The sequence below is a fragment of the Passer domesticus genome, chromosome 10 (assembly GCF_036417665.1).
Source record: "Passer domesticus isolate bPasDom1 chromosome 10, bPasDom1.hap1, whole genome shotgun sequence".
Taxonomy (NCBI): Eukaryota; Metazoa; Chordata; class Aves; order Passeriformes; family Passeridae; genus Passer; species Passer domesticus.
The window spans coordinates 22,254,523-22,280,788 of NC_087483.1; the positions used below are offsets into that span (position 1 = coordinate 22,254,523).

The 26,266-nt window shown below is 45.8% G+C and overlaps 1 protein-coding gene and 1 long non-coding RNA gene across 11 annotated transcripts; one reads left to right on the forward strand and one right to left on the reverse strand.

The window, feature by feature from the left end:
* The first annotated feature begins 23 nt into the window (after positions 1-23).
* On the forward strand, positions 24-24,320 carry CHRNA1 (cholinergic receptor nicotinic alpha 1 subunit). 10 transcript variants are annotated; one of them, XM_064434378.1, is made up of 12 exons: positions 401-525; positions 4,297-4,397; positions 8,840-11,411; positions 11,528-12,438; positions 14,081-14,226; positions 14,361-14,405; positions 14,835-14,944; positions 15,177-15,372; positions 15,983-16,220; positions 17,318-17,541; positions 18,793-19,032; positions 20,977-24,320. In XM_064434378.1, exons 4-12 carry the CDS (start codon positions 12,369-12,371, stop codon positions 21,106-21,108), a joined length of 1,401 nt encoding a protein of 466 aa, XP_064290448.1. In that variant the 5' UTR covers positions 401-525; positions 4,297-4,397; positions 8,840-11,411; positions 11,528-12,368; the 3' UTR covers positions 21,109-24,320. The 10 variants fall into 10 exon arrangements, with proteins under 10 accessions (XP_064290444.1, XP_064290448.1, XP_064290447.1 ...); XM_064434377.1 differs by having other exon boundaries at positions 8,840-9,086; positions 11,146-12,438; XM_064434379.1 differs by having other exon boundaries at positions 8,840-9,086; positions 12,319-12,438.
* On the reverse strand, positions 23,797-25,834 carry LOC135308846 (uncharacterized). Its single transcript, XR_010369197.1, has 2 exons — positions 25,230-25,834; positions 23,797-24,320 (listed from the first exon to the last, which is right to left on the reverse strand). It is a non-coding gene; the product is annotated as an uncharacterized LOC135308846 (long non-coding RNA).
* Positions 25,835-26,266: the final 432 nt, after the last annotated feature.

Here is a 26,266-nt window from a genome sequence, read left to right on the forward strand (position 1 = left end):
ACAAATTCCTGTCTACTTTGAAAACTCCTTTCTTCCTTGTCCAAGATACCTCTCAAGAAGGCTTCAGAATTCTTAAATAAACCAAGAAAGGTATTGTCAAGCCATCTACTACTTCATAAAATATATCTGTTGTTATAATTGCCTCAATGTGAACTGGAATGGCAGTTCACAATTACTCAACTGTAGGTGCCCACAGTAGATGGATACACCACTGAATTTCACATGCAGATACATCCTTGGACATTTCCTTTGCACTTCAGAGGTTCAGCTCTGGTGCAAACAATTTTGTCAGCCCTGGAACACCTCCTGGAGCGGGAGGAGAACAAGGAGGAACAATCCCCTGGTGATCAGAAGCAGCTGTGCTGTCAGCACGGCTGACAGCAATAAGGTGCCTCACTGCACCCCACCCTGCCTTGCATGTCTGCTGAGGAGAGGAGAGGGGAGATGGTGGCTCTTCTGCAGCTCTCCTGAGCTGGGGATTGAAGCATCCCAGGCAGGAAAAGGTGAAGCTGGGGATGTACACTGGTGAGCATATGGGGAATGCTGCTCTGGGCTGGGGGCTGCTGGGGAGGCAGAATGGGAGAAGTTGTGAGGGAATCTAAAGTATGGTTTGGTTTGAGGTTTTTTTCAATAGTCTGTAGCAGTGAAAGTGGCTTGCTGTTATAATTCCTGTACCAATTAGTGCACATTATCACTTTATTTATGGTAATGATCTCCAACAGATGGAAAACTCTGTGTCTCTGGCCATAGCCTTGCCTCCCCCCAGCCCAGAAGGAGTGGCCCATATGCTGCTCAGTCACATCTGCCTGGCACTGCAGCAGCCACACATGCTCACCACCAGGCCAGCTCCTGACCATGCTGTGTCACCCACTGCTGCCCCCATGCTTTGTGATGCATGTCCTCCCTGGGCCCTGTGTTTTGGGTGGCTCCCCAGGCCATCCATCGCTCCTGCATTCCCCTGGGATCCCTGCAGTGGCTCTGGCTGGCCCTGTGCAGTGTCCTGTCACTGCACTCAGCTCTCAGCCCCCGGCAGTGGCACTGCTCAGGTGCCCTGGGCTCTGTGGTCAGGAGAAGGGATGTTTTCCCAGGGAAAGGGATGTTTTCCCAGGGAATGCTGGGGACAGGGCTGTCCCCAGCAGTTCCAGCTGCGGGGCTGGCTCTCCGTGTCCTTGGGAGCCAGAGGAGCCCTCGGCTTCCCCGAGCAAAAGGCAGCTCTTGTTCCCCAGCGCTGTGCAAATAAACCTGGGCTGGGTAGTCCTAGCTGCCCTTTCTAAAGCGTGTAGCAGGGAGCACGTAGTAAATGGCAGTAATTAGGATAATTACCTTTTCTGCTGGTGTGAAATATCCAGCCTGTCCCTCTCGGAGCAGCAGCAGGCAGGTGCTGCTGCCACAGCTGCTCCCCTCCAGGTGCTTTTGGCTGCGTTGGGAAGCAGAGGTGGCCCCAGCAGAAAAGGCTGCAGGAACAGCAAGCCTAGATTTGCTCTGGGGATGGTCAGTGCACACCAGAGGGGCAAACAAGGTTTGTTGGCTACTAATAACCATGAGCCTCCTGCGGGAGATGTCCCCTCTCAAGCACAGTTTAAGAAGTGATTATAATAATGGAAGTTTCTGCAGGAAAAGAGGAAAACTTAAATGGGGAGCCACTGCTGAAACAAAAAGCCCAAACATAATACACACAAAACTCCAAAGCTAGAGCAAGCAAAGGCCCTACAACCCCCCACACCCAAAAGTAAATAGAACCACCCTCCAAAAACCCATGTCAAGCAATGCAACTTTTCCCTGCTGCCCCAGTGAGTGGTGACAGGAGCCCGGGGTCAGGCAGCCAGGCCCTGCTGGCACCAGCACCCTCTGCTCTCCCCAGGTCTCACATTCTGATGGGCTGTGAAGGAAACTGCATGCCAAGGGATGATGTAGCTTCAGAATCTGTTCAACACCAGCTAATGTCAATATTCAACTAATTAGGGCTGACACTGTGTGCCAACCACCCTGCTCAGCCCACGTGGAGCAGAGCTGCCCCTACAGGGTGCACATCTCTTGGATTTGGGTATGTGGGTCACACGTGTTAGGGGCAGGAATGTGGGATGGAAGACCCCAACAGTCAATGAAGTGCTTTCTTGACTTGGAATCCCAGGAATCTGTATGCAGTCACTTTCCTTTATTCTCTTTCATTGCATTTTTTTATTAAGTGTGTAGGCAAAACCCTCCATTTAAATCTTGGTTTTGTTGCTATTGTATGAAACTCTGATCTTTCCTGAGTAATAATCTTTTAAACAGGTAGTGCAGAAAAAAACATTGTCTTTGCAGTGAATTTGATATTTCTTTTTGATAACCAGGAAGATGCTTTGCACAGGCATACAAGCAAATTGCATTATTTAAATTCCATTTATTTGATTTTTTAATTAAACACAGAAAGTGAGTATTTTTATTATTTGTATTAGTTAAGTGGCAATAGAATAAATAATCTAGGCCTCTGAGAAGCAAGGGCTGTCACCAAGTTGATTTGTTCTCTGAAGGAATTGATTTCCATGAGCAGTAAGTGCTGTCTCTGTTTCAGCTGACCTTGCTGTCTCAGTGCTGTGGGTACGTGTGGACAGCTTGGCAGAGACCCTGCAGCCAGCTCACTGGCAGCACCTTACCACAGGGCAGCTGGACACAAAAAGATGGGGAAAAGGGATTAAACTACAGCTCCCCACTGGAGGGATGTGTGGGCATCCCCATTTCAGACTGCAGAGCTCAGGGAAAACACTGTGCGCAGAGGCTGTGGGCAGGGAACCTCTGGCAAGGCTTTAGGAGAGCTCTGTGATGAGGGAAGCAAGCTGCCTTCTGAAACAAGCACATGAGCTACTGCTAATGTCAGGTTAGCTGACAGGATGGAAAAACCCGTTATTTACGATTTGATGCAATAACAAACTTCTCTGGTCCTTCCCCCTCCAATGGCAAAGGAAAAAAGGCTTCTAAAAGGCATATATGATGTACTCACTTTGTTCCTGACCTAATTTTTGCATGCCAATGAATGTTCTGCAATGTTTTTATTATAGCTATAATTATATTGCAGTTGGGGAAAAAAAACATTTAGTGAACCTAGCAATCATGGGTTTCTTTTTTAGTAGTGCAAAATTACTGCTTAGCAACTACACCTCAGCCCTAGGAAGCTTATGTAACACACGGGGAGGAGGGCCAGGACATGTGTGTGCATCCAAGGGATTCTGAGCAAACCAGGTAAGGCAAGCAGAGAGCCTGGTGCTCTGGCCACCTGCAGGCAGGGCTGCAAGCCAAGGGCAGGGGCCCTGTGCCCCATGGAGGGGTGTGAGGGGCTGGGGTGGCACTGCCACTGCCCCCCACATCTCCCCCAGGGTCCCCCCCTGAGCTCTGCCTCCAGGGACCCCAGGCTGGTGCACTGAGAGGAGGAAGCTTAGCTGTACATTGAGGGGTCCAGCTCTTCTTCAGTTCTTCAGCACTTTCTTCCCCTGCCTTGGTCATGGACGTTTGGAGTTAAGCTCTTCACCAGAGCCCTTGCATAATCTGATCATTTCTTCATGCTGGCCTGACTGTCTCTCTCCGTGGTCTGGGCCACACCACAGAGAGACTCTTCTTGATGCCTTTCCTAAATCTCAATTTGGACAGCATGACTCAGTGATTATCGAATGTCTGTTGCTGGTTTCATGGTCAGAGTAACACTTTTCTTTGATCTCTCCCAAGAGTGATGTCAGTAAGCTGCTCAAGGAACTTGTTTAAGAGCTTTTATTTAGATGTCCTCCTGTATTTCTCATATATTTTGTCTCAAGGCCATGTATAGCTCCTTACATTACTCAGGTGTTTATCAGTACTCTGCCTTGGTCAATTGGAGCAAGTGGTTCTTAGGCCTCTGGGAGCTTTTGATTAATGTATTCCCTGAGGCAATTAGGCATTATTTTGAAATATATATTTGGCAGCCAACCAGGATTTATTTTCAAGCATTACGTTGCCTGTAATATTTCTTTCTTCCTACCAAGCCTAGAGATTGAATGCTAAGCTTTTTCTCTTTGCATTTTTTTTAAGATTCATTACTAACTCTCTCACTAATGCAAATAGGATTGTACAAACTTTAAAATTACTCATTTTATAGACTGATATTCATAAGGTAGTGTATCCTAAAGCTTGCTTGAAGGACCACTCACTAAACTCAAAAAAACTTAACACAGCACCATGCTGTTGCTCACTGCTCAAATCCAGCACCTACTCTGTTGTCAAAAAGGGGAAGGTGAGAGATTCTTCTAATTTGTTATCTGTTCTTTTATCCCCTTTCATGTTTTCCAGCATAATGATGCTGGACATATGTTGTTTGTACCATGAAACAACTCTCATATGACATCTTCCACTAAACTGCTGGAACTCAGGTACACTGAGATGGCTGCAAGGTGAGTTAGACACTCCTAATGTGGTGGAGGACAAGATACCTCACAAAAAGGGACGTTTGAAGTCCAGCTGAGTACTTTTATTTACAGTAGGTAGAGGCCAATAATGAAATAGATGTGGAGGAGGTGGAACATTTGTTGCAAGCTGCTGCAAGGTCAGGGATTTGCAAATCCCTTCCTCATGGAAAACTGTGAGCTTCTCCTGGAAGTACTTCTCCTTGCCACTCAGAGAAAAGGCATAGCTCCCAAATGTGTACAGTGGTTACATTGGGTTTAAATTGTGTTCAAAAAAATCCCCAAAATCCCAGCAGTCTATGCTCAGCAGTCCAAATGCTCACTCTTCTCAATCATTTAAAATGCAGTGCTGAGTCTCTACAGCTCCTTCATGCCTCCTCATTGAAGGAAGAATTGTGGTCTGCCCACAGCTTACTTTGAAGTTCTCTCTCTGTAGCCTAAATCAAGAAGGGCTGGTCTGAATCTGCAGCAAAGTGGCTGCTGAGGATATTGAGGATATTGATTGGTGAGGATATTGGTATTGACTGGTGAGGATATTGGCAGTGGGGGAAGCTCAAGGAGGAGTCACAGGTACTGCCATGGAAAGTGGGGACTGGCTTGTTCCGTGCTCTGTGTCCATTCCTGGTTTGGAAACCTCCCCCAGCATTAGGAGGAATCTGACATTCTCTTTCTCCTGCACTGGTGGGAGGAATCCCCCAGTGATGTTCCCTCTTGCCCTGCAGCTCTGATGTCAGGTTTAGCCTCACACCTAAGCTATGGTCAGTGTGCTGACAGCATCAGTGAGGGGTGAGGCTCTTGCCGCTGTCACAACCTTCCTGCAGAGCCAGCAGCCACCCCAGGACCCATCCCAGTACATCACCAGTGACCTGCAAGTGCAGGGGGCACAGAAAGAGAAGAAAGGGAAGAGAAAAAGTTTTCAGAATTGGTTACCTAAAGTAGCAAGGAAAAGTGACCAAGGACATTGGTCACATGGAATATTTTTTAGTGAAGGCAGTGTGGTTGGGCTGGGTGTTGCATGTGTATCATCTGGACACTGCAGAACTGCTCACAGCACAAACCACTGCTGTGCTGAGCTTCAGTGCTGAAACCTCTCACGTGTGAGCACAGGCAGTGTGCAAACTCCAGGGCTGTGTGGCATGTCAGCGTAGATTAGCCTTTGTCTGCTAGGAGGATGAACTTCACCATCAGCCTAATCCATAAGCTAGACTTTGTTAAGCCTCATTAAACTGGCACTGTCTGTTTCAGTGCCAGTTTCTCTTACGGGGCTGCTCCTCTGGCTCCTGCACAGCCCAGGTTACACTCACATTGCTCCCCTTACTGTGGAGTGTGTTTACCAAGACATTCCCCCAACTGTCTTGAGTATGGTGTTTTGAACTCCTGTCAAATCCCAAATATTGGTGAGCAGGGAAATCCGGAATTTGTCTTCATGTGAAATGCTGAGTGAAATCTGTGGGGCTGTCAGAGGAGCAGGAGCCACCTCTGACTCCTGTCCAGGGCTCAGTGTCCCACCCATTTGTGCCTTGCCATTGCCAGCCCCCACCCTCCTGCAGGGACCCAGTTATCACTCTGAAGGTGTTTCTGGGCTTTAGGGTGTATTTTTGTTTTTCTGTTTTATCAATTGTAAACACAAGTTTGTAAGTTCCCTTTTGTCTAACACAGCCAAGATCTTGCAGGCTGCCAAGGAGGCAAAATAAATTTTGTGTGATAGGTGAGAGCTACACACCAGGAGCCACAGAAGTCAGTATTTTCCACTAATTACCAAGAAAATTCTGTGTGTGTTGGCATAGATCCCAACATAAGCAATAAAAGTGAGTATTTGGCATGAGGTCAGTCCTGGGTAAAGCACATATCAACAATTCCAAGTGTGTCATGTGCAGGAGTAGAAATCTGTCCCTGGGAGCATGGCTGGAGGGTGGCATTTCCTGCTTTAAAACACTCTGAAGGCTCAGGTAGCCCAGTGGGGTAGATGTTGACTTTTGGAAGGCAAACACTGCAGCCCCAGGTGAGAGGGATGCTTTGCAGAGATCTGTGGGGTTTTCTAGGATCAGTGAGGGCTTATGAAGGGGAAGCACCATGTGGGGAGGGAGAGGGCTTTGCCACTCAGCTTGCTGGCAGAATTAAAAACAAAACAAACTTGTTTCAATGTGTTTATCCAGATCACACCAGCAGTGAGAGAACCTGCACCCCAAAGGTGGCACCCTGAGGCTCTCACAGGGTTACAGAGGTGTTCTCAGGATCACAAAAGTTGATGCTAGCTGCAGTCACTGCAGGTGTGATGTGGGATGGTTTAGCATGTCTGCCTTTCACCACAGCACTGGAGCCCCATGGGAAGCAGGTGACATCCCAATGGGTATTTATGCTCTCATCCCATAGCTGGGGTTATATGGGTAATGTGCTGTGAGGTGCCCCAGGTTTCAGGATTTATTTTGTATTTGGAAATGATGACATTGCAGAAGGGCTGTAGTCAATTATATCCTTGTGGGCAGCAGAGAAGGGTCTGTGTCAATCTGTGCAGCAGCTTGAAGCATTAAAACAATCCTACATTGCCACCTCTTCTTTCCCCTGGCTGTTTAGTGGAGCACCCCTCAAAATGCCTTCAGGAAAACTCTGAACTATGGAATTCTGGCCAAAATATGTCAGCCCTCATGGGAGCTGAACAAGCAGCTTTTATGTGAAGCTAAACTTGAACAGCCTGCTCTGCAGTTACTCCAGTGGAGAATCATCTGCCTTTAGAAACAGACAGATGTATTTAACCAGGTAAATGTGAGCATCCAGAGAAATACTTCGAGCTAAATGCTCCTGTGGTCCCACTCGTGAAAGCCTCTGTGTGGAGTGGGATAGGGATATGATACATGTATTTCCAGAAGTCAGGTAATGCTGAGCTCCACTTTCTGCACTGGTAGTAACTCAATTATATACTTACAAACAGCATCTGAATATGCACTTAAAATAGAATAATGTCACCTCCAGAGGCAGACACTCCTAGGAGAGCACTCGGATGCCTAACACTCATTTAAACTTTGCTTTAGATGTCTCCACATCCTGCTGTCTCAGGATGCAGCAGAACTGGCAGTGGAACTGGTTCCCAGCTTTGACATCCAGGCCACCCTTTCTGCCCAGTTTTACTATCTGACTTTTGTATTTTGTGGAGTTTTTTTGTGGCTGCAGAGAGAAAACTCATGGCTGGTGATGACAAAGTTCAGAACAGGTAGCAGTAGTGGTTTGTGTCAGATAAGGGCATTTTTCAGCTTGCGCTGAATAAATAAATTTAGTTGTCACTGAGTTGCATCTGAAAATTAATTAAATTTTCCTGGCCACAGAAGCAGAGTAGCTCAGGAGTCCTGCTGTGCAGGAAAGTCTTCCTGAGGGCATGGACCAGCAAAGCTGCTCCTCTGCTGTCCCCACTGCTCTGGCATGGCTCACACAAGCTGCTGTGCTGACAGAGCAGCCCACAGGAGCAGGGCAGAGCAAACCCCACAGCCAATGGACTTGTCCTCTTTTGTTTCTTGTTTGGCTCTCCAGCATGCCTCACCTTGGCCCCAGAAATAAGCCTTGTATTTGGATGGAAGCCTGAGAGGATACCATGTCAGGGATGTCAGCTGGAGTTAAATTTGCCACTGCTCCATTCAGTAACTTTGTGCAGTTCCAGGGCTGGTTACTGGTGTGCCCATAACAAAAAGGCAGTGTGACACTGCAGCCTGCTTACTGATTCCTTGGACATTTTGTGGTTGCTCAGCTTGTGCCTGTCACCTCTCCTGATTCTGTTTTCAATTATTCCTGTCTTCATTCTTGCTGCTTTGGGCACAGCCTTGCCCAAAGTGGGGAAATAAGCCTCTGTTGACAGTGTCCTTTGTCTGAGAAGTGTGACCATGAGGGCCAGTGCCAGTTTAAAGGCAAGCAGTGTCTCCTCTCACCTGCATTAGATTTACACTTGTGCTACTGATCTAATGATGTCTTTTGGGACTCTGGGTTCCCTGTTTGACTGGGGACCTTTTCCTTGTTCTTCTCTTTCTCTCCAGAAACATCCTTTAGATTAGGTAACTGCGCCCTGTCTCTGCCATAATATGAAAGCTCTGTAATTGCAGAGGTTAACATCACTTTTGAGCAGGTTTTTGGTACTTTCAATTCCTTTGGGTGGTGTGACAGAAAACAGAAAATATGTGCTGAAATCAAATTTGCTACAAACATCCGTGGGGATAAAACATATTTGTGGGTTGGTGGAGATGTGTCTGAGTATGGAAAACTGCCACTTTGGATTTCTTGATTTGAGGAATTTAATCTTTACTATACATGTCAGAACGTATTGCTAAACTAATGCTTAGCATGTTCTTATGTGCACTGGAATAAACCGGGTAAGTACAGTCAAGATTGTCATTAATTTTTTGTGAATTTCTTCTGGCAAATATTTGCTCCCCGTTTTCCCTTGGCAGGGACAGTTTGCGTTGCTCTCCCGCGTCCCGGCGCATCCCCTCATCCAGCTGTTGCCATCTGGCGGCCATGGAGCCGAGCGGCCGGGCTTCCAGCGGGGAACGTGTGCCGTGACCGTGACCGGGGCAATCTGGGAACAAACGCACGGCAGCTCACGAACACTTGTCTACCATCTGCCTTATTCAGCGCTGCCTTAATCTGCTGTCATCAACAATGCCATTTTCCTGATACAAAAATGCATTTAAAAAGGTATATATTGCATTTGAAAACAGAAGTTAAAACTGCTGGACAGTGCTCTTATTTTCAAGCTTTCGTTCCTTTAATTTCCCTGATGTACTCTCTATCTAACCTGTTCTTTTTATTAGTTTTGCTTCTGCTTCTCAGCACCTCCACCCTCCCACAGGCCCTGTCATCCGTGTGTCTCCTGGAGCCCCTGGCACCTGCTCTCTTCCGTCGGGCATTGCCTCTCTGTACTCAATTCTGTGACAAAAATTTCACTTAACATCTTGCATTCCTGACTCTGCCAAAAGCAGCAGGTATTGTGCTCACCTTGCCCGTGTCTGCACAGTACCACTCTGCCAAAGGGACTTTCCTGCAGGAGTATTGCTTCACGGCTGACTTCCTGCAGGCTCATTCCTGAGCATGGATGGAAGGAGCAGTGCCCTACATTCAGCAAGCAGTGAGTTTGCTGCTTTCCAATCGATCTGAATCAGGCTGGTGTGCCATTGCTACGGGGGTAGTGGGTTTGTGTCAAGGATGTGGCACATAAAAACAAGCTGAAAAGGTTGGAGTCAAGACATGTAAAAAAGGGTTTTTGTGTGGGAATGAAATGTTTGTCAAAAAATTCGCTGAATACTCTGAAGGAAAAAAGAAAAATACCCATCCTAGCAATTGATATAATTCAGGCATTCAGTGTAGCTGAGCCCCTTCCCCTGCTTTTTCACCTCGGTCACGGTGGGTCACATTCCCTAGCTGAACAACAAGCGGCATTCACTTCTCTGTCCATATTTAACTGCAGTAGCTCAGGTTGCCTTGCGTTTTTTGCGAGGTAAAAGGCTTTGTGCCTCTGCCAGGGAACGTTTCTCACAGCCAGGCTGCTGCTCCCCACAGGCCTTCTCCAAATACCTGCTCCTTCCCCTTCCAAGAGGAGCGCTGACTTCCAGCCAGCGGGGGAGGCTGGCTCCCAGGCTGGGCACTCGGCTCCGCTGCAAGAGCAATAACCCCTTGCTGGGGCTGCAGACTTGCTGGGGCCCCACACTCTGCACCCTGCTGGCTCCAAGGGACAGTCCTTGAGGAGGGACAGACACCTCCGTCAGCCCAGAGCTGTCATGTGCCAGAGTGTGGCAACACCCTCCTCCATCCATCCCGGAGCCAACCTGGCAGCCCTGCCTGGGGTGGGCAGGAATGCTTTGGGACCCTGAGAGGATCCGGAGGGCCCTGGTCAGCATTCCCACAATGCCTCCATGCAATTGTATCTCCACGGCAGCTGCCTGCCTGGGATAAAGGCTGGGAGCAGGCAGACGTGGGTTTGAAATAAGATCTCTGCAACAATGGGAGCTGCCGGCCAGGAAGGAGGCCAGAGTTATGTAGAAGGAGAGATTTTACTGGAGGATAAATGTAAATGCAGAGGCTGAATGCTTAGTGGAGGGGGCTGGGTGAGGGAAAGTGATTAAAAAATAATTAAAATAATAATAAAGGCATCCAGCATGAAACACTAAGCCAGCTGGCAGACAGCACAAAGGATATCCAGCAGAAATAGAAAATACCTCTGGTGTCACCCAGAGGCAAAGCTAAGGAAGGGTTTTGTGGGGAATGTTTTCTGGAAAAGGGAATTTGGAACACTGTGTAAGAATGGTTGTGGCAGGGCACCCAGTGGCATGTCCTGTCTCCACATGGCCTGAGAAAAATGCAAGAACACCATTAGCATTAGGCAAGCTATCCCCAGGACACCACCCAGAGTCCTGAGGCTTGTGACTGGGTCTTCAGTGACAGACTTCTTAGAGGGAATGTGTGTGTGTGTACATTCAATAATATAAAATTATTTAGCAGACTATTTTTTCTGAACAGAGATAGACCTCTGCAAACAGACACTCCTGTGGCACCCAACTCCACTGCAGACACACTCTGAAGAACTGTCTTGGTTAAGCTGGACAACTCTAATTTTATCTCAATGCCCTCTACTTTTTTGCATGGGGACAGCAAGTGAATCCAAATCTGCCTTCTCCAGACCATTTGGGATTTTACAGACCCTACCAAAGCTCTCTCTCTTGCTTTCAGACTGACAGTTCATACTCTTTATCTGTTCCAGGTACAGAAGCCAATTTGCACTGTGGATGTTGTTGTCACTTTCTCCTGGGCCTTTTCCAAGTCTTTTGAAACCAGATGACCTGAACTGCAAAGAACATTCACGGATTTATAGTGGCATCTTTCCTTTTTGCTTCATCTCCTGTCCTAGAAACTGATGGACTTGCTTTTTTTTTTATGCTGCTCAACACTTCACAGGACTATCTCTCTCAAGGTTGTGTTTCTGAGTGATACTGTTGAGCTCAAAGTAGATAATCATGTATATACGAGGTAAATAGGGGTGTGTGTGTATATGTTTTTAAAATCCTTCACTGTTTCTTGTTTTCTTTGCTAGCCCAAAGGACTGAGTATTGTTACCAAACACATCACTTTTCTCTCCTTTCCAGGTGATTTATGGCAATAAAGAGCAAGCATTTTCATGCTCTACAGAAATGCACTGGATCTGCCCTGCTGTAGAAACAAACCAGTCATGTTTCTACCACTTGACTTTCTCAGTCCACTAAGTATAGAGGTGGCAGCAGGAGAGTGGGGTGTCTTCTCTTACTTAGTTAATAGCTTCCAAGGTGGAGATCCCACCAGGAAGTCCTGGTAGACTCGAGGAGATGGATCTCTCTTGAGAATATTTGTTTACTTCAAAGCTTTCCCATCCCTCTGTGAAGCCAAGGGAGCAGCCTCCTCCCAGCCTGCTGTCTGTACACTGGTGGGGGTGTATCAGAAATAAGTGACTGCTCTGTTTTTTCTCAGAGAAACAAAACCTTAAACCTGGCAAGTTGCTCTGTTCACAAAAAGTTTCTGAGATCTCACCAAGATGTTCAGTTACTTACAGATAATTCTTTCTTAGTTTATTTGGGTGTGCATTTGTTTAGTAAATCATAGATCACATTGATACTTAGAAAAAAAATGACCTTCTGTAAACTGAAGAAGATATTTGGTGGGTGAAACACACTGTGCTCCCGTTTCCAGCCCGGTGGTGCAGTGGCCCTCAGCTGTTCTGTCATTCCCAGAACAGGTGCTGTAAGCCAACACCCTGGTGGGTGTATTTTGGCAGTACCCTGGTGAGGCAGCACAGCCCCCTCTGAAGAGACCTCAGAGGTGCTTTGTGCGTGCCTCCATCTGTCTGACTGTGGCAAGAGGATGATGAAGGCCCATTGTGTCCTCCTCCTCCTCATCTCCACAGGTAAGGTGTTCCAGCCATTGCCTTGAAGGGGGGGTGTCTCCTTCCAGAGCATGTGGGACCAGGGCTTTGCATACACATCAGCACGAGCAAGCGCGTGTTCCAGGAGCGCCTGTCCTACTGGTAAGGTTTTATGAGCGCACCTCATCATTTAAAAGAAAGCTTTTGTGTTCATTGATAGCAGCTCAGATAATTGTAATTTCAGGCACCAGATATTTTGAGCGGAGAAGTTTGTGTTTAATTGTTTTTCTCCCTGCAATATTTTTTCGTGCTCCCGTTTGCCTCAGTGCTAGATGTATTTCAAAATATGTGAAAGGATCTAGTAAGCATGACTTGGAATGTGAAAAAACATTACAAGAGGTTTCATTCAGTTGTGGGGTGACTGACAAGGAGGTAGAATTGATTGGCAGCTGCATGTGTTGTACTGAGCTAATTCTTTTTAAACTGTCCCTTAAAAGAATAAATATTTTGTGATCCTAAAAGCTTTTCAGAAAATTCAGGCAGTATATTAAATTGCTACCAAGCTACACCAGAAGGGAGCAAATGTGAAAGTATTTTAGTTGCGTTAATAAAGCATAGAGCTTCAGTTACCTGATGCTGTAATCATAACTTGAAAATTGAAAGATGCCTCCTACCTACCCTCGCTCAGCCTCCTGGCAGAGGAAGCAAACAGTGTCTGTCTGCAACAGACAGCTTTTCTGATTGGCATCCAAGCATTTTCATATAATCTCATGGCAGGACAGGGCTAAGGCAGAATCCTTGGCAATCTCAGCTCTGTAAAAGAAGTTGATGAAAAGTCAGTTAGGAAACCAGCAGAAATCCTAGCTTAGGCTGGAGTCAGCAGTAAAATTCTTGTTGACTTCTGTGGCCCAGGATTCAACAGAGGGGGGGAAACAAGGGTGCAATCTGCCAAAAATTCTTGCAGTGAGGCTCAACTGTTCTGTTCCCTCTCACTACCTTTAAGAGGGGAGATATACAAAAAACACCCCCAAGCACCCCTCCCACTTGCTTTCCTCCCTTGTAACAGTGAAGCAGCTACAATCTGAGGTCCTCGTGTGCCTGCTTCCTCTGCCACAGGCTCTCTGGAAGCAGGGCCCATCTGTTTTCCAGTGCCCTTGCTTCTTGGCAGTGCAGTGCCATGCACAGGCACTGTGAAGGCTCCACTGGAACAAGGTTGCTCCCTGCCATTTTCTCTTGTGACATTTTTCTTTCAAGGCTCTTTGGCACAGCATGGCCAAGTCATGCTGGGCAGCCTGTGGGCAGAGCTGTCCATGGACCTACCCCACACAGTGAGTGGTTTCCTTCTCTCACCACTGCACAGCCCGAGCAACTCCCTTTGTAGAGAGGAGCTCTTGTTCCTCTTAGATTGCAGATGCAAGGAGAGGGGATCGTGATACTTTCTCCCTGACTGGTGTGCTTGGTCCTTATCTTTAACGTCAGTGTCACAGGAAGGTCTGTGGAGTTGAAGGTGGAAAACGCAACATTAGAAATCCGAGACTGGGCATTTTCTATGTTTAACTGCCCATAAATACTGCATGTTAGTGCATTTTCAGGCTGGAAGACTTCTAATGGTGTTCATGATCCTGCCTATTTTGCATTTGTTCATCTCCTGGTTGGAGGCCATGGTCACAGGGGGGACTTGGTGCTATCCCTGCAACAGCAGCTTGCCTGGCAGCATTTCCTCCATGCCAGCCTCAGACTGATGGTGCTGTAGCCTGCTCCCTGCCCCTTCTGACTGTTGTTGCCCTTTCTGTCTGTTCTGCAGCTGGGCTGGCCCTGGGCTATGAGGACGAGACTCGCCTGGTGGAGCACTTGTTCAGTAACTACAACAAGGTGGTGCGGCCCGTGGAGGACCATCGGGATGCCGTCGTTGTCACCGTGGGGCTGCAGCTCATCCAGCTCATTAGCGTGGTACAGTATGGACACGGGTGGTGTTGAGCCTCTGGCTCATGTGATAGTGCCAAATGGTGGTGTTGTTCTAAGGAAACAATTTTTATTCTTTAATCCTACTGATTTTTTTTTTTTAAACTTTCCTTCTTTTTAAGGATGAAGTAAATCAGATTGTGACAACCAATGTACGCCTGAAACAGGTAACTTTGAATATTCTTAACCATTTGATCTAATTCAAATAAATGCACTCAACACAGTCAGGAATTAACTACACTCTCTTACCTTCAGGGGCAACATGGAGAGGTGGGTCAGATAGCAGAGTATTTCTTACTGAGATCTAAAGAATAACGTGCTCTAGATACTAAGAGTTTTAAGAAAAGCATTTGGGGTTGTATTTCAAACAGTAGGCTTCTGGTATCTTTGTATTATTTTCTTTTAGGGCTTTTGGGTTTTTTTAATAAGCTTCTTAAATCAAAATATAAGTTAATGTAGAAAATGAGCTGGGGGTCCCACTCCCATATGTTTATGCTTACCTGCATGCCCCAAAGCAAGGGAGGAGCTCTTTCTGGGAAGTACTCTAACCCCAGTGCTGGGAGAGGCTCTCAGGGGCTAAAATCTTCCCTCTTTAGCAATGGACAGACGTCAACCTCAGATGGAATCCAGATGACTACGGCGGCGTAAAAAAAATCCGCATCCCCTCAGATGATATCTGGCGGCCAGACCTTGTTCTTTACAACAAGTAAGGGGTGCCAGCTGCCGAGGGAGGGAGGGGAGAGGAGCTCTGCCTTGTGGCACCGCTCTGGTGGGACAGTTTTCCCATGAGATCTGTTCCAGTGGGTACAATTCCTCAGGGTAAGCTTCTCCAGGAGCAGGCACTGGGGCGTCATTTGACCCTCAGCCAGAGCAATCCTTTTGTGACTCTGTTGATTATGCTGCCCATATTGCTTTTAATGTCCTTCTTCCTTCTGCAGTGCAGACGGTGATTTTGCCATTGTAAAATACACCAAAGTCCTTCTGGAGCACACAGGGCGTATCACCTGGACACCACCCGCTATTTTTAAGAGTTACTGTGAAATTATAGTCACGCACTTCCCATTTGACCAGCAGAACTGCAGTATGAAGTTGGGAACTTGGACATACGATGGCACAATGGTTGTTATTAACCCGGTAAGCAAGGAGTTTGTAATTGGGAAAAGCAGCAAAGACCTGTACATGTTTTTAAAAGAAATCTCAGATTTAGAACAGAATATGACCTAGTTTTGACTGGAAAAACAAGCAGACTCTACCAGTAAAATAGAAAATTCTCATTTTTAGATCTAGCACAAGATTTTCTGGTTTGGCTCCTAAATTCTGCTTACATATTATCCCCATGCCCTAAAAGTATCCTGTCTGTCCTCTGGCAGCTTTGCACGACTTTTTATGGTGCTGCCTGTTCTGCTTCTGTTTTCTCAAGCTTAGGGTTTTTTTGAGGGGCTACATTTTCTCTGCTCATGACTTTCCATTGCCTAAGACTCCTTCCCTGTCCCCTCAGCTATGTCTCTCTGTAATATTTTTTCAGTCTACTATCCCTGACTGTTTCTGTAAAATGTTCAGTTGAATGCTGTGTAGAGGCTGATATTCTAAGGAAAAATAACATAGATGAGAGCTGTTTGCTCACAAAAAACCCCCACAAAGTGCATGAGTTATTTGGAATCCTGTTCCTGAGCCAAACCTGCTAAGTTTTGATTTGGTTCAGAATACCTGGTATTAAGAATTTGTTGGGATGTTTTGCTGCCAGGAGAGTGATCGTCCAGACCTGAGTAACTTTATGGAGAGTGGGGAGTGGGTGATGAAGGATTACCGTGGCTGGAAGCACTGGGTTTACTACGCTTGCTGCCCTGACACCCCTTACCTGGACATCACCTACCACTTCCTCATGCAACGCCTGCCTCTCTACTTCATTGTGAACGTCATCATCCCCTGCCTGCTCTTCTCCTTTTTGACTGGGTTAGTTTTTTACCTACCCACAGATTCAGGTATGTACATTTATTCATTCTCCTTCCATAGAAATTGCTCTTCTTAGAAGTTCCAGAGAAATTACCAGTGTTTGAAATTATCAGCCAACTTGAGGGCCAGTGGACATTTCCACTGAAAATAATGGCTTTAAATATTCTGCAAAGAAAGGATAAGTGCTGAAAACTGAAACTGTTGATATAAATAAATTGGGATGCTTTCCCACAGAAATTGCTGTCTATCCAGTTAACTTCTGCAAAGTAAAGATTTAGCTAGATAATTTTTATGTTTTCCCATAGGTAGTCAGTGTGTTAGTCCATCCTGCAGTAAAATGAGCACACAGGTGTGACAGAGGCCCTTCTGCATCGTGTCAGAGCAGAGAGCTCATTACCTGCTCACACATCACCTTGTGTGACACAAGAGCAATCCTGACCTGTTCTGGCCTTCTTTGTCTCTGCTGAGCCACTCATGCTCCCTGCAACCATTTCCTCTGCTTCATTCTTTTTGCCTTTTGTCAGATTTTCATACTGCTTAATTGCAGTGTGAGCCTCTTCTTATTAAATACTTGACGCATTTTTTGAGTGGAAAACTTTCTGGATTAAAAAAATGTGTGAATAAAGTTTTGTAATTCATTTTTGACACCCTCCACATGCGAGGAGATCTTGCATAGCAACTGACCCAATGTCAGATGTGATTTTAGTCTGCTCTCTCAGCCCAGAGACAGAGAGTAAGGGAAGCAAACCCTCAGGAAGCTGTGGAGCAAGCACTGAGAAGGTGCATATGTGACTTAAAGCACTGAGAAGGTGCATATGTTACTTAAGATTGCACTGTTCAAAATGCAGAGCCCACAAAATGGTCCTAGCAAGTAAAAATATTCAGCACCCACACTTCAGCCCAGTCATTCCTGGTAATTCCCACCTTACTGCTGGAGCTGATGCTGTTAGGCTCTCAGGTTTGCCCAGCCTACTCGCTGCTTTGGATGCTGGCAGAGATGATAGCACAGCAAATGCACACAGGTGTTTGTGTGAACAGCTCTCACCCACACCCTGCTTCTCGAGTAAATGCTCTCTGTACTGAATGATGGGAGCAGCAATGATTTTGGGGGGCTTTTTTATGACAGGTGAGAAAATGACTCTGAGCATCTCTGTCCTGCTGTCTTTGACTGTGTTCCTGCTGGTCATCGTGGAGCTGATTCCCTCCACCTCCAGCGCAGTGCCTCTGATTGGCAAGTACATGCTGTTCACCATGGTGTTCGTCATCGCTTCGATCATCATCACCGTCATCGTCATCAACACCCACCACCGCTCCCCCAGCACGCACACCATGCCCCCCTGGGTCAGGAAGGTGAGCTCTGTGTCTCGGCACGCTTGCTGTTTTCCACCAAATGCTCCATATTTTATTGGCAGGTCTTCTAATAAAAGTCAAAAAGAATTGGGGAGGTAGATGCATCATGTTAAAGAGCACAAGAGCCAGTGTTTACTACTTAGCTGTGCGTAAAGTCAGCAAGATTGCTAAAGTGCTCCTTTAAGTAACAAAATTGTCCACTGGGGTAGAGTTTTGCAGGGAACAGATGAGACAAAATGTGGGCAGCTAAAGGTAAGGAATGGGAAAAGAAAATGTCCATCTGGACTCGAATTACATAACCTAATTCTCCACTGACTGCAAGGCACTGCTGCCTGCCAGTGACCAGCCACCAGCCTGCATGAGTGCAGAGCACAAAGGACACTGGGAATACCAGCATCCCGTTTTGCAAAAAACGGTTTAGTAAAAGCTAAAAAAAATCTTCTCTGTACTTTTCCAGTACACAGTTGCTCTGCAGCCCTTGGGAGATCCTTGCACAGAAGTCTAAATGTTAATCATAAGACACAGAAAAAATTGGTTGCCTGTCATTACAAGTTCTTTGCCAGGGAGACAGTACCAAAGATCATCTGATTTATTCAGTAATCCTTGCCATTTTGAAGGCTGCCTGGGTTCGTACTAAACCATGACACGAAAGGAGGTTTTTCTGTGTATTTCTAATAGTGCTTTTAAGGTTACAGCTTATATCAGATTCCCTCTGCAGCACAAACAACCCCTGCAGAAGGGAAATTTCAACAGGAAATGCTGCATGTGCTTAACATTCACTCCAAAGGAATTTACTGTAAACTTTGTATGCCTGTATAGCAAACACTCATAATAGCGAAATCAAACCTAAGTAGCCAAAATAATTTCTTTGTAGCCCATTCTTCAAGTCAGATCTGTAGGCAATATGTTTCAAGTTAGATGGGATGGATCAAGCTCTGTCAGCCCTTGCCAGCTGAGGATCTGCTCCATGGCATCACCCCCTGCTCCACGTGTGGATGTTGGGTGTAGGGCAGGGGGGATGGCTGTCAGAAAACGTGCTGCAGGCCTGCCAGGACTCCCTCTGCCCCGGGACACGAGGCTGACAAAAGCCCCGGTGTAATAAGGCGTGGGCTGTGACACAGAGAGGGAATCTGCAGCAGACCCAGCACGGGGAGCGATCTGGGAGGGGAGAGGTTGTCTTTGTTCAGCACAGCTGCAGCTGTAACACAGCCCCACACACCAGCGACTGTCATCTTCTGCCTTTGTTTTCAGATCTTTATTGACACAATCCCAAACGTCATGTTTTTCTCTACAATGAAACGACCATCAAGAGACAAACAAGACAAAAATATTTTTGCAGAAGATATTGACATTTCTGACATTTCTGGGAAGTCAGGTTCTATGCCTGTGAACTTCTACTCCCCACTTACCAAAAATCCAGATGTGAAAAACGCTATAGAAGGAATCAAATACATTGCAGAAACGATGAAATCGGACCAAGAAGCCAGTAATGTAAGGCATTTTTTTTGGTGTATTTTTCATTTCTAGCTTTCAATTTGCTTCATCTTACTTTTTTGGCAAAATATCCCTGTCTTACAAAAACACTCCAAGCCCTGGTTTTGCTCCAGCAGTGGACAGTCTTCTCCCCTTAATGGAGTCAACAAGGAGCAATAAATAATTGTCACAGGTGTTAATTGAATATTGGATTCCCAGAATAACAGAAAAGGAAAAAGTGTCAGTGTTAAAGTTTTCTTGTGTGATATGTGAAGCCATGGAGATGGAGTGTCTGTGAGTAGGAAACGAGTTTCAAGAACTGTAAGCAAGTTCCAAAACACATTTCTTCTGTCTCTCACTCAGACATCTTGGCCCTGTAGTAAGATCCTACTGCTTTTGAAAACCCAGGAAGCAAGGCAAACTCCAAAAGACTAGTAGTGTTATCTCAGAAGTGTTAAATGTAACTTACAAATTATATTTCCAATTTTGATAAGGTTTTGTTTTACTCCTGAATACAAGTAGTCCCTCCAAATGAAGTATGTTATGAGCTACTCTGATTACTGACTTTTTCCACGTTGCAAGCCAAAGGAAGGATAAAAGCATATAGAGTCACACATGGCAGTGTTCCCTAGGAAAACCTAGCTCTGCCTCCTTCTAGCACATTCAGAACAATTAACCCCTCTTTTATTTCAGCTTTCACAGGTCACATAGCTTTAGCAGAGGTAATTCAGTCCCAGTATTTCACCTTCTTAGGTGGTCATAGACTTCTCCTGTTGAGCTGCAGGCTAGTCTGAAGACAGGGGAGCTCTCTGAAAAAAAAATTTGACCCACTCTCTTGAAAAGGAGGTGCTTCCTTCCCACTGACAGGATTTACACCACAGTGTTTGTTCCTGTGACCAAATTCCTGGAGCATGTGAAATGGCTCTGGCTGTAGTCTCATGTTCCCCGTGACTCCTTTGCCTCTCTGCAGACAAATTGTTGTCTTCAGCAGGGCTGGCGTGGCTTCAACATCTCTGGGCTTCACTTCCTCCTTGGCTTACAAGGGGGTCTTCAGGTTACCAGCAAATGCCCCCTTCGGAAGTGGAGCCCAGCTGTTTGTGTCATCTGGGCACTAGTAAGATATCACTTCCAGGGGGTTTCAAAAGTCATATTCCCTAAATAAACTACAGGTTGCGGCTTCTGAAGGCTATCACTTCATTGCATTTTCTTCTGAACCACCTCAAAACAGTACTCATTGTCAGTGTCCTTAGATAAATCACAACAGCCTCTTCTACCTGTGGGAGAACCAAGGCACAAGCAGAAGGTGCTTTAGGCTAGCACATGTCACTCCTTAAGGTGGCGTTCCAGAGTGGAAATCATGAGCCCTGCTGCACTTGGTGCACTCTGCATGCTCCTACTGTGCTGGGTTCCCACCAAAAGTATCCAGTGAAAAGGTACAGGGCAAGTGGTTCATGGTGTCCCACAACTGGAAAAAAAGACTAATAGAGCTACCAAGAAGGTTTTACAAGACAGTGGAGTGTATGGAAAGCAGGGATTAGAGTTAAATTCATAGGAATTGCCTAGATATCCCACAAGAACAAAAAAGCAAAGGAAAAACAAAAGTCATTTGGGACAAAATAAACATGTTGCTTTTAAGATTTTAAACTCTCTTTCAGAAGCAACAATTGGCCTAACAATTAAGCTTTTCAACATTTTTAAAAAATGAAATTGTCCAGCAAATTGCCAGGGTTTCTGGTTAGTTTGCAGGGTTTCTGGTTAGTTTGGTGTTGAAACCTGTATTTCTAGGTTGCTGAGGCTTTTTTTAACCACTGACCTTCTTTTGAGAAGAAAATGAGCATTTTTGTATGGCAATAATGGCACTTAGGGAAGAGCCTTCCCCTTGTTCAAGACAGTAAATTACAAGAATGCTGTAACAAACAGGGCTCTGCAGAGATTTTACCATCTCCTTTGTTTCTTTCCCAGGCTGCAGAAGAATGGAAGTTTGTTGCAATGGTGCTTGATCATCTCCTCCTTGGCATATTTATGCTAGTTTGTTTTATAGGAACATTAGCTGTATTTGCTGGTCGCCTCATTGAATTAAATCAGCAAGGATGAACGTCAGCTGGAAACTATTTGCTACCCTGAACATCTGAAAGCACCACAACCATCAGAATCTGGCCAGCCTCTCAAAGGTTCACTGACAGGAATCAGGAACCACTGGGAAAGAGCAGGGATAGTAAAACGTAAGGCCCCATACTGAGCTGCTGCTCAGTAGCATTTAATTGCCAAAAAGAAACACTTGCATTAGTGGTAAAATTGAACTGCTGTCGGCCAGGTTTTGATCCGTCTTATCCTTTATTAAACATGTTAATGTATTAATAAGATTGTCTGACTTTGTAAGCAACAGATACTATTCCAGTGAAGTCAACAGCAGTGTAATAAGCTTTAGCTGAGCTGTAAATCTGTATCCAACTTTGGCATTCAAGCTGGTTTTAATATCTGCTCTGTAGCTTTTATATTTGCAGGGTCACTCCCTGATAATACTAGATATAACCGTCAGAAATATCTCAAACTCCATACTTAAGCACTTGATGCACAAATCTGAACTGACTGTCATGCATGACTCTACCTGTAGAAGCTCTTGCTGCAGCAAAGTGGAGAGACTTACTTGGAAAGGATCCAACCTGTTTCTAGAATAATCTCCATATTCAGCCTACTCTGCTCTTGGAAGGTTGGTTTCCACTCCGCATTTGGAGCGATGACTAATGCTGGGGCACCTTCGACTTGAGGGTGTTTATTTAAACACAGTCCTCTCTGTCTGGGAAAACTGTCCCCTGCCCTGAGCCCTGGAGCCAGGCGGGGCTGGCGCTCCTTGCCGGACGGTGCGGGTCGCAGCCGCGCTCCGGGACCCGCTGGCGGAGCGCTCCTCCCGGAGCAGCGCCGGGAGCTGCCCCGGCTCTGCTCAAAAGTGGAGCAGCAGCTCGCTCTGGTGGCTGAAGCAAAGCACTGCTGCCTCTGCCCGACTCCGCCGGACTTTGTTTACTCCACGTTGGACGTAAGCGAGAAGCCTCTCTGCGTGCAAATAATGCCGTGTGGCAATACCAGCAGCGCTGCCTCTTCTTCTCAAAAATAAATAAGGATAGGTGGGGCAACTGCGACAAGTTAGTCATCTTTTCCAGCTGCTTGTCCAAGCCAAGAGGACTGCTTTGCTAACAGCTGTAAACAATTTGCTGTGAGTTTAGTAAAATAATTCGTATTATGCTAAAACATGTCATGCCTGTAGAGGACAGGCATTTGAAGCACTAGAGGGAAAATGAGGCACTTGAGCAACACTCCCAGCATTGCGTAGTGTTTGCTGGACAATGTTTTGGTGAGCTGCAGTGCTAAGCAAACAGTTTGTCTGAAGTAATAGATCACTTTTAGCACTGCTCTGCTCTTACGGTTTAAAGGATGGTAATCTTTGCCTCCCTGGATGATCATTAACCCTGCAAGAGAAGGCCAAAGATGTATCGCTGGGCGCCACCTCTGCTGACAGAGGGAATGTTCACTGCAGCTGGATTTATCTCCGGTGGGAGCTCCCAGCCCCTGGGGGAGTCAGCAGCTCCCGGCTCACGATGAGTTAAGCTGCAGCCTAACGGGGCCTGGAACTTAATTTGAGAACCTCTGATTGGCGCTGAAATTGACAGAACAATCCTCTTAGAGCAGCATGTGGTTGAATCTTAGCATTAAAAATAAACATCAAGTAACAAGATTCATGGTGAGCGTCCACAGTATCTTTGTTCAGCTTCCCCAAGGCAGATCTGAGTCTTGGCCTCCAAATTCCCTCATCTGTGTGCCAGAGTCAATGTGTGCCTGCCTGCTTCTCCAGCTCTCCTTATACTCAGCTAGGTACCAGTGCTTGCCTTCCACTTCCTCAGAAAAAGGTTTGAAACTATTTATTCAAAAATTTTCATTTATGATGGTTTGACCTGTTTTATAGGCACAGCAAATCTTCTGCCTTTCGGTCACTTTGACTCTTGATGAACTAGCTGTGTCTCAAAAGATGTGACAGGAGGCAAAAATAAATGCTAACAACTTCCCTTCTTTAGTTGCAGATTCTGGGCATTGTACTCTGACTCTCCAAACAGAGTTCTCCAAGCATCAAATAAGTGCATGTTTTTCTGGGGTTTTTTTGTTTTTTTTTTTTTTTTTTTTTCTTTGCTTTGCTTTGAATACTTGGACTGTACCAGCCTCTATTTTCTCTTCCTCGATCACCTTTATGATACATTTTTCTTGCATACCACTAAGATCCCCTGTTACCACTATTCATCCACTGGCAGAATGCTCTTACCTACCTGCAGACTACCTCTTCTCAACTGCTACTGTCCTTTCAATGTCAGCCCCTGCTCAAATAGTAGCTTTGGAGGTTGTAAATGTTCTGTCACAGCCACAGAAAATCCACTGTACACATGTAAGTATGCATAGTATAATGATTTCTCATTTACAGCTCTGTAGCCCCCCACCTCTTGCAACCTTAACACTAAACTCTCCTCTCTCCTACACGGGTTGAATCAGCAGCCCCAGGGAGATGACCCTGGATAATACTTTGCAACCCACACATGCATCTCTGCTGCCTCATTGCCTTGAACAGGAATATTTCAGCCTGGAGCTTCAACTAACAAATCTCATGATAAGCAAAGCAAGAAACAGGAATCACATACTTATTGTTAAATTTCTCTAATAAGTATAAAAAATAATGACGTGCAAACATCATGGTGCTGAAGTAAGCAGACCTCATTTAAATGAAGGCAGACCAGGGGCATCTGGGTGGGAAGGTGTTGCTTTTATAGTGATAGTACCTGCAGCAGTTAACTGCCACCTTCTTGCTACTAAAGCTGCTTTTGTTCACTTTGAGCTTGTCGATAACATCATATTTATGTCCTTAGTAGAACAGCTTCCTGGAATGTCTCCATCTTTTTCAGTTTGATTCTCTTTCCAGTTTTCAAATCATTTGGCAGTTAACTTTCCCCTTCCCATCTGTTTAGCTGACCTTAGCTACTCTCTGCTGTGCCATGGATATGTTGCTCTCAGAGATGCAGTCGCTCCCAAATCTCTTTCCTCTTTGGCACTTGTGCTCTTCAGGAGACCTGACTCTTCTGAGAGGGTTATTTGAATTTTCACAGTCCCTTATCTTGTACCGGCTCCAAGGGAGCAGTTTCACCTCTGCATGAGTCTGTAATCAGAACAGGCTGCTGCTCTCCATCCTTACCAGACAGCTGAGCTGAACTCCATGTCCTTATTCTGTCTCTTCAGCCAGTTGGATCTTGGCTTTTTAAAATGTGGTTGAGCTGATCAAGAGAGAGAGCAGAAAAATGACACTTGCTGAACTCCAAGCACTTTGCTATGAGCTTGTGTATGCCAGGTGTGATCATTCATCTGCCACCAGTGCTTGGGTCCCACAGCCTCCTTCAGTTTGAGAGTTTTTAAAAAAATCAGATTATTGTTTCAGGCAATTTCAAGACAGTTTAAGTACGCTGCCTTTTTTTTTTTTCTTTTTTTTTTTTTTTCTTTTTTCTTTCCTCCAGGATATAAGTTGCTGCCAACCTCCTTGCTGTGGCAGTCTCCCCAGAGAAGTGTGAAAGCAGTGTGAGTTTCATCAGCCTGCTGACTCAGCAGTTCCTGTTTCCACAGCTGAGGCAAGCCACAGCGGGCAGGGACACAGGGCAACAGAGAACGTGTAACACAGGACCCACATAAGTGCATAAACACTGTGCTGCTGCTGGAGACAGGGCACGTTACCTCCCTGAAGGGTTTGTTTTCTGGTATGGTGACAGGCAAGATATCACCTTTGAAGTCACTGATCGTTCAGCACATCAGAAATGCTTCTGACTTTGGACACTTCTAGAATGTTGCTGTCCTTGGCTCCAGTCAGGAGACCTTGCATTTTCATATGTTTACTAGTGATAGATAAATTGTAGCACAGCCTCCAGGCCCCTGGGCATGCTGATAGCTGTAAATTACCTCTCTCTTTCACTTCTTAAAACTTGTGAATCTGATACAAAGTCTCCCAAGCTTCTGAAGGTTGCACAGATACTGACTTCTAACAAAGCTCTAGAGCACTCCTCTCTTTCTGAAATTCAAATCCCAAGTAGAGAAAGGGCAATCATGCACTGCTTTGCAAAAGATTCTCTAAAATGATCATGCTTCAGCCCCCAATAAAGTCTAAGAGACTGGCACAGCTATGGGAAAGAGCCAACCTGTAGGCAAGCACTTCCATGCCCACTGTGAGAGCCATGCTGAGTGCTGCTGGCTGCAGGTGGGTTATCTGCAGAAAGGACAGGACCATTTCTCTTGTTACCATGCAACAGGCCAGCCTGACCAGCAGGCAGAAGTCCAAGGGAGTTTGTAGGCTACTGCATCACAGTGATGATGGATCACTCAGTGGATTCCCCGTAAAGGGACAATTCTTTCCTAGCAAAGGTTGTCACCCTTTCCTGTCATTCCAGCACAAGTCTCCCATTGCAGCACATCTTCCCAACTTCTAAAAGCTGAGCAGATCTGTGTCATCCTATCTATTTATCCCATATGGAGCCTGGATTAAACACATTACATGGTATTTCCCCAGCATGTAGACAAGATGAAGCTGTTTGCCTCTATGTGACTTCTCAGCTAACCAATGACCCAAATGCAGTTTGCTGTGCTGGGGAACCTCATGTGGATTTGTGACCCTCTTGAGAGAGCTTTGGGACTGTAAAGACAGTAAACACAGAGTACCTGCAGTTTTACTATTTGTGAGCACTGAAATTTTTGCTTGCAAGCTAATCTACATTGTGTGTACAGGTCAAAAAAGAGTACACATAAAAAATTGTACCAGTTTTTGTGTTTTCTTGTAATGCTCCAAGCATACAATGACACAGAAACAGAGACGTGACCTACATAAAAGCCTGGCAATGTTTCCAGCCTTCCACTGAAGACAGCACAGTAATGCCATTGCTCTTATGACAGCACGTCTCACCATAATGCTGTGCCTTCAGGCAACAGCTCATCTCCTGAGGAAAACATGAAAGTAACTTGCAGCAGGTTAACTTAGCACACAGGTTACTCAGTCTTTGACCTTGCTAGGACATGTTGCTACAAGTGAATCAAGAGCATATTTCAGTTCTCCAGGACACCTGTCCCTAACATTTTTATTTTTAGATAACAGTGTTATATAGCTGCTGGGCTGGACCATGTCAAAGCATGGAGTAAACAGAAACCATCTGAACACCTCCAAAATGTGAAATCCTACAGAGAC

Bases quoted from the DNA above. Each gene is read 5' to 3' on its own strand.
- CHRNA1 (XM_064434374.1), top strand. From the start codon at position 200: ATGGATACACCACTGAATTTCACATGCAGATACATCCTTGGACATTTC. The intron at 14,227-14,360 runs GTACAGTATGGA...CTTCTTTTTAAG, and splicing joins TCATCCAGCTCATTAGCGTG to GATGAAGTAAATCAGATTGT. The intron at 17,542-18,792 runs GTGAGCTCTGTG...CTTTGTTTTCAG, and splicing joins TGCCCCCCTGGGTCAGGAAG to ATCTTTATTGACACAATCCC.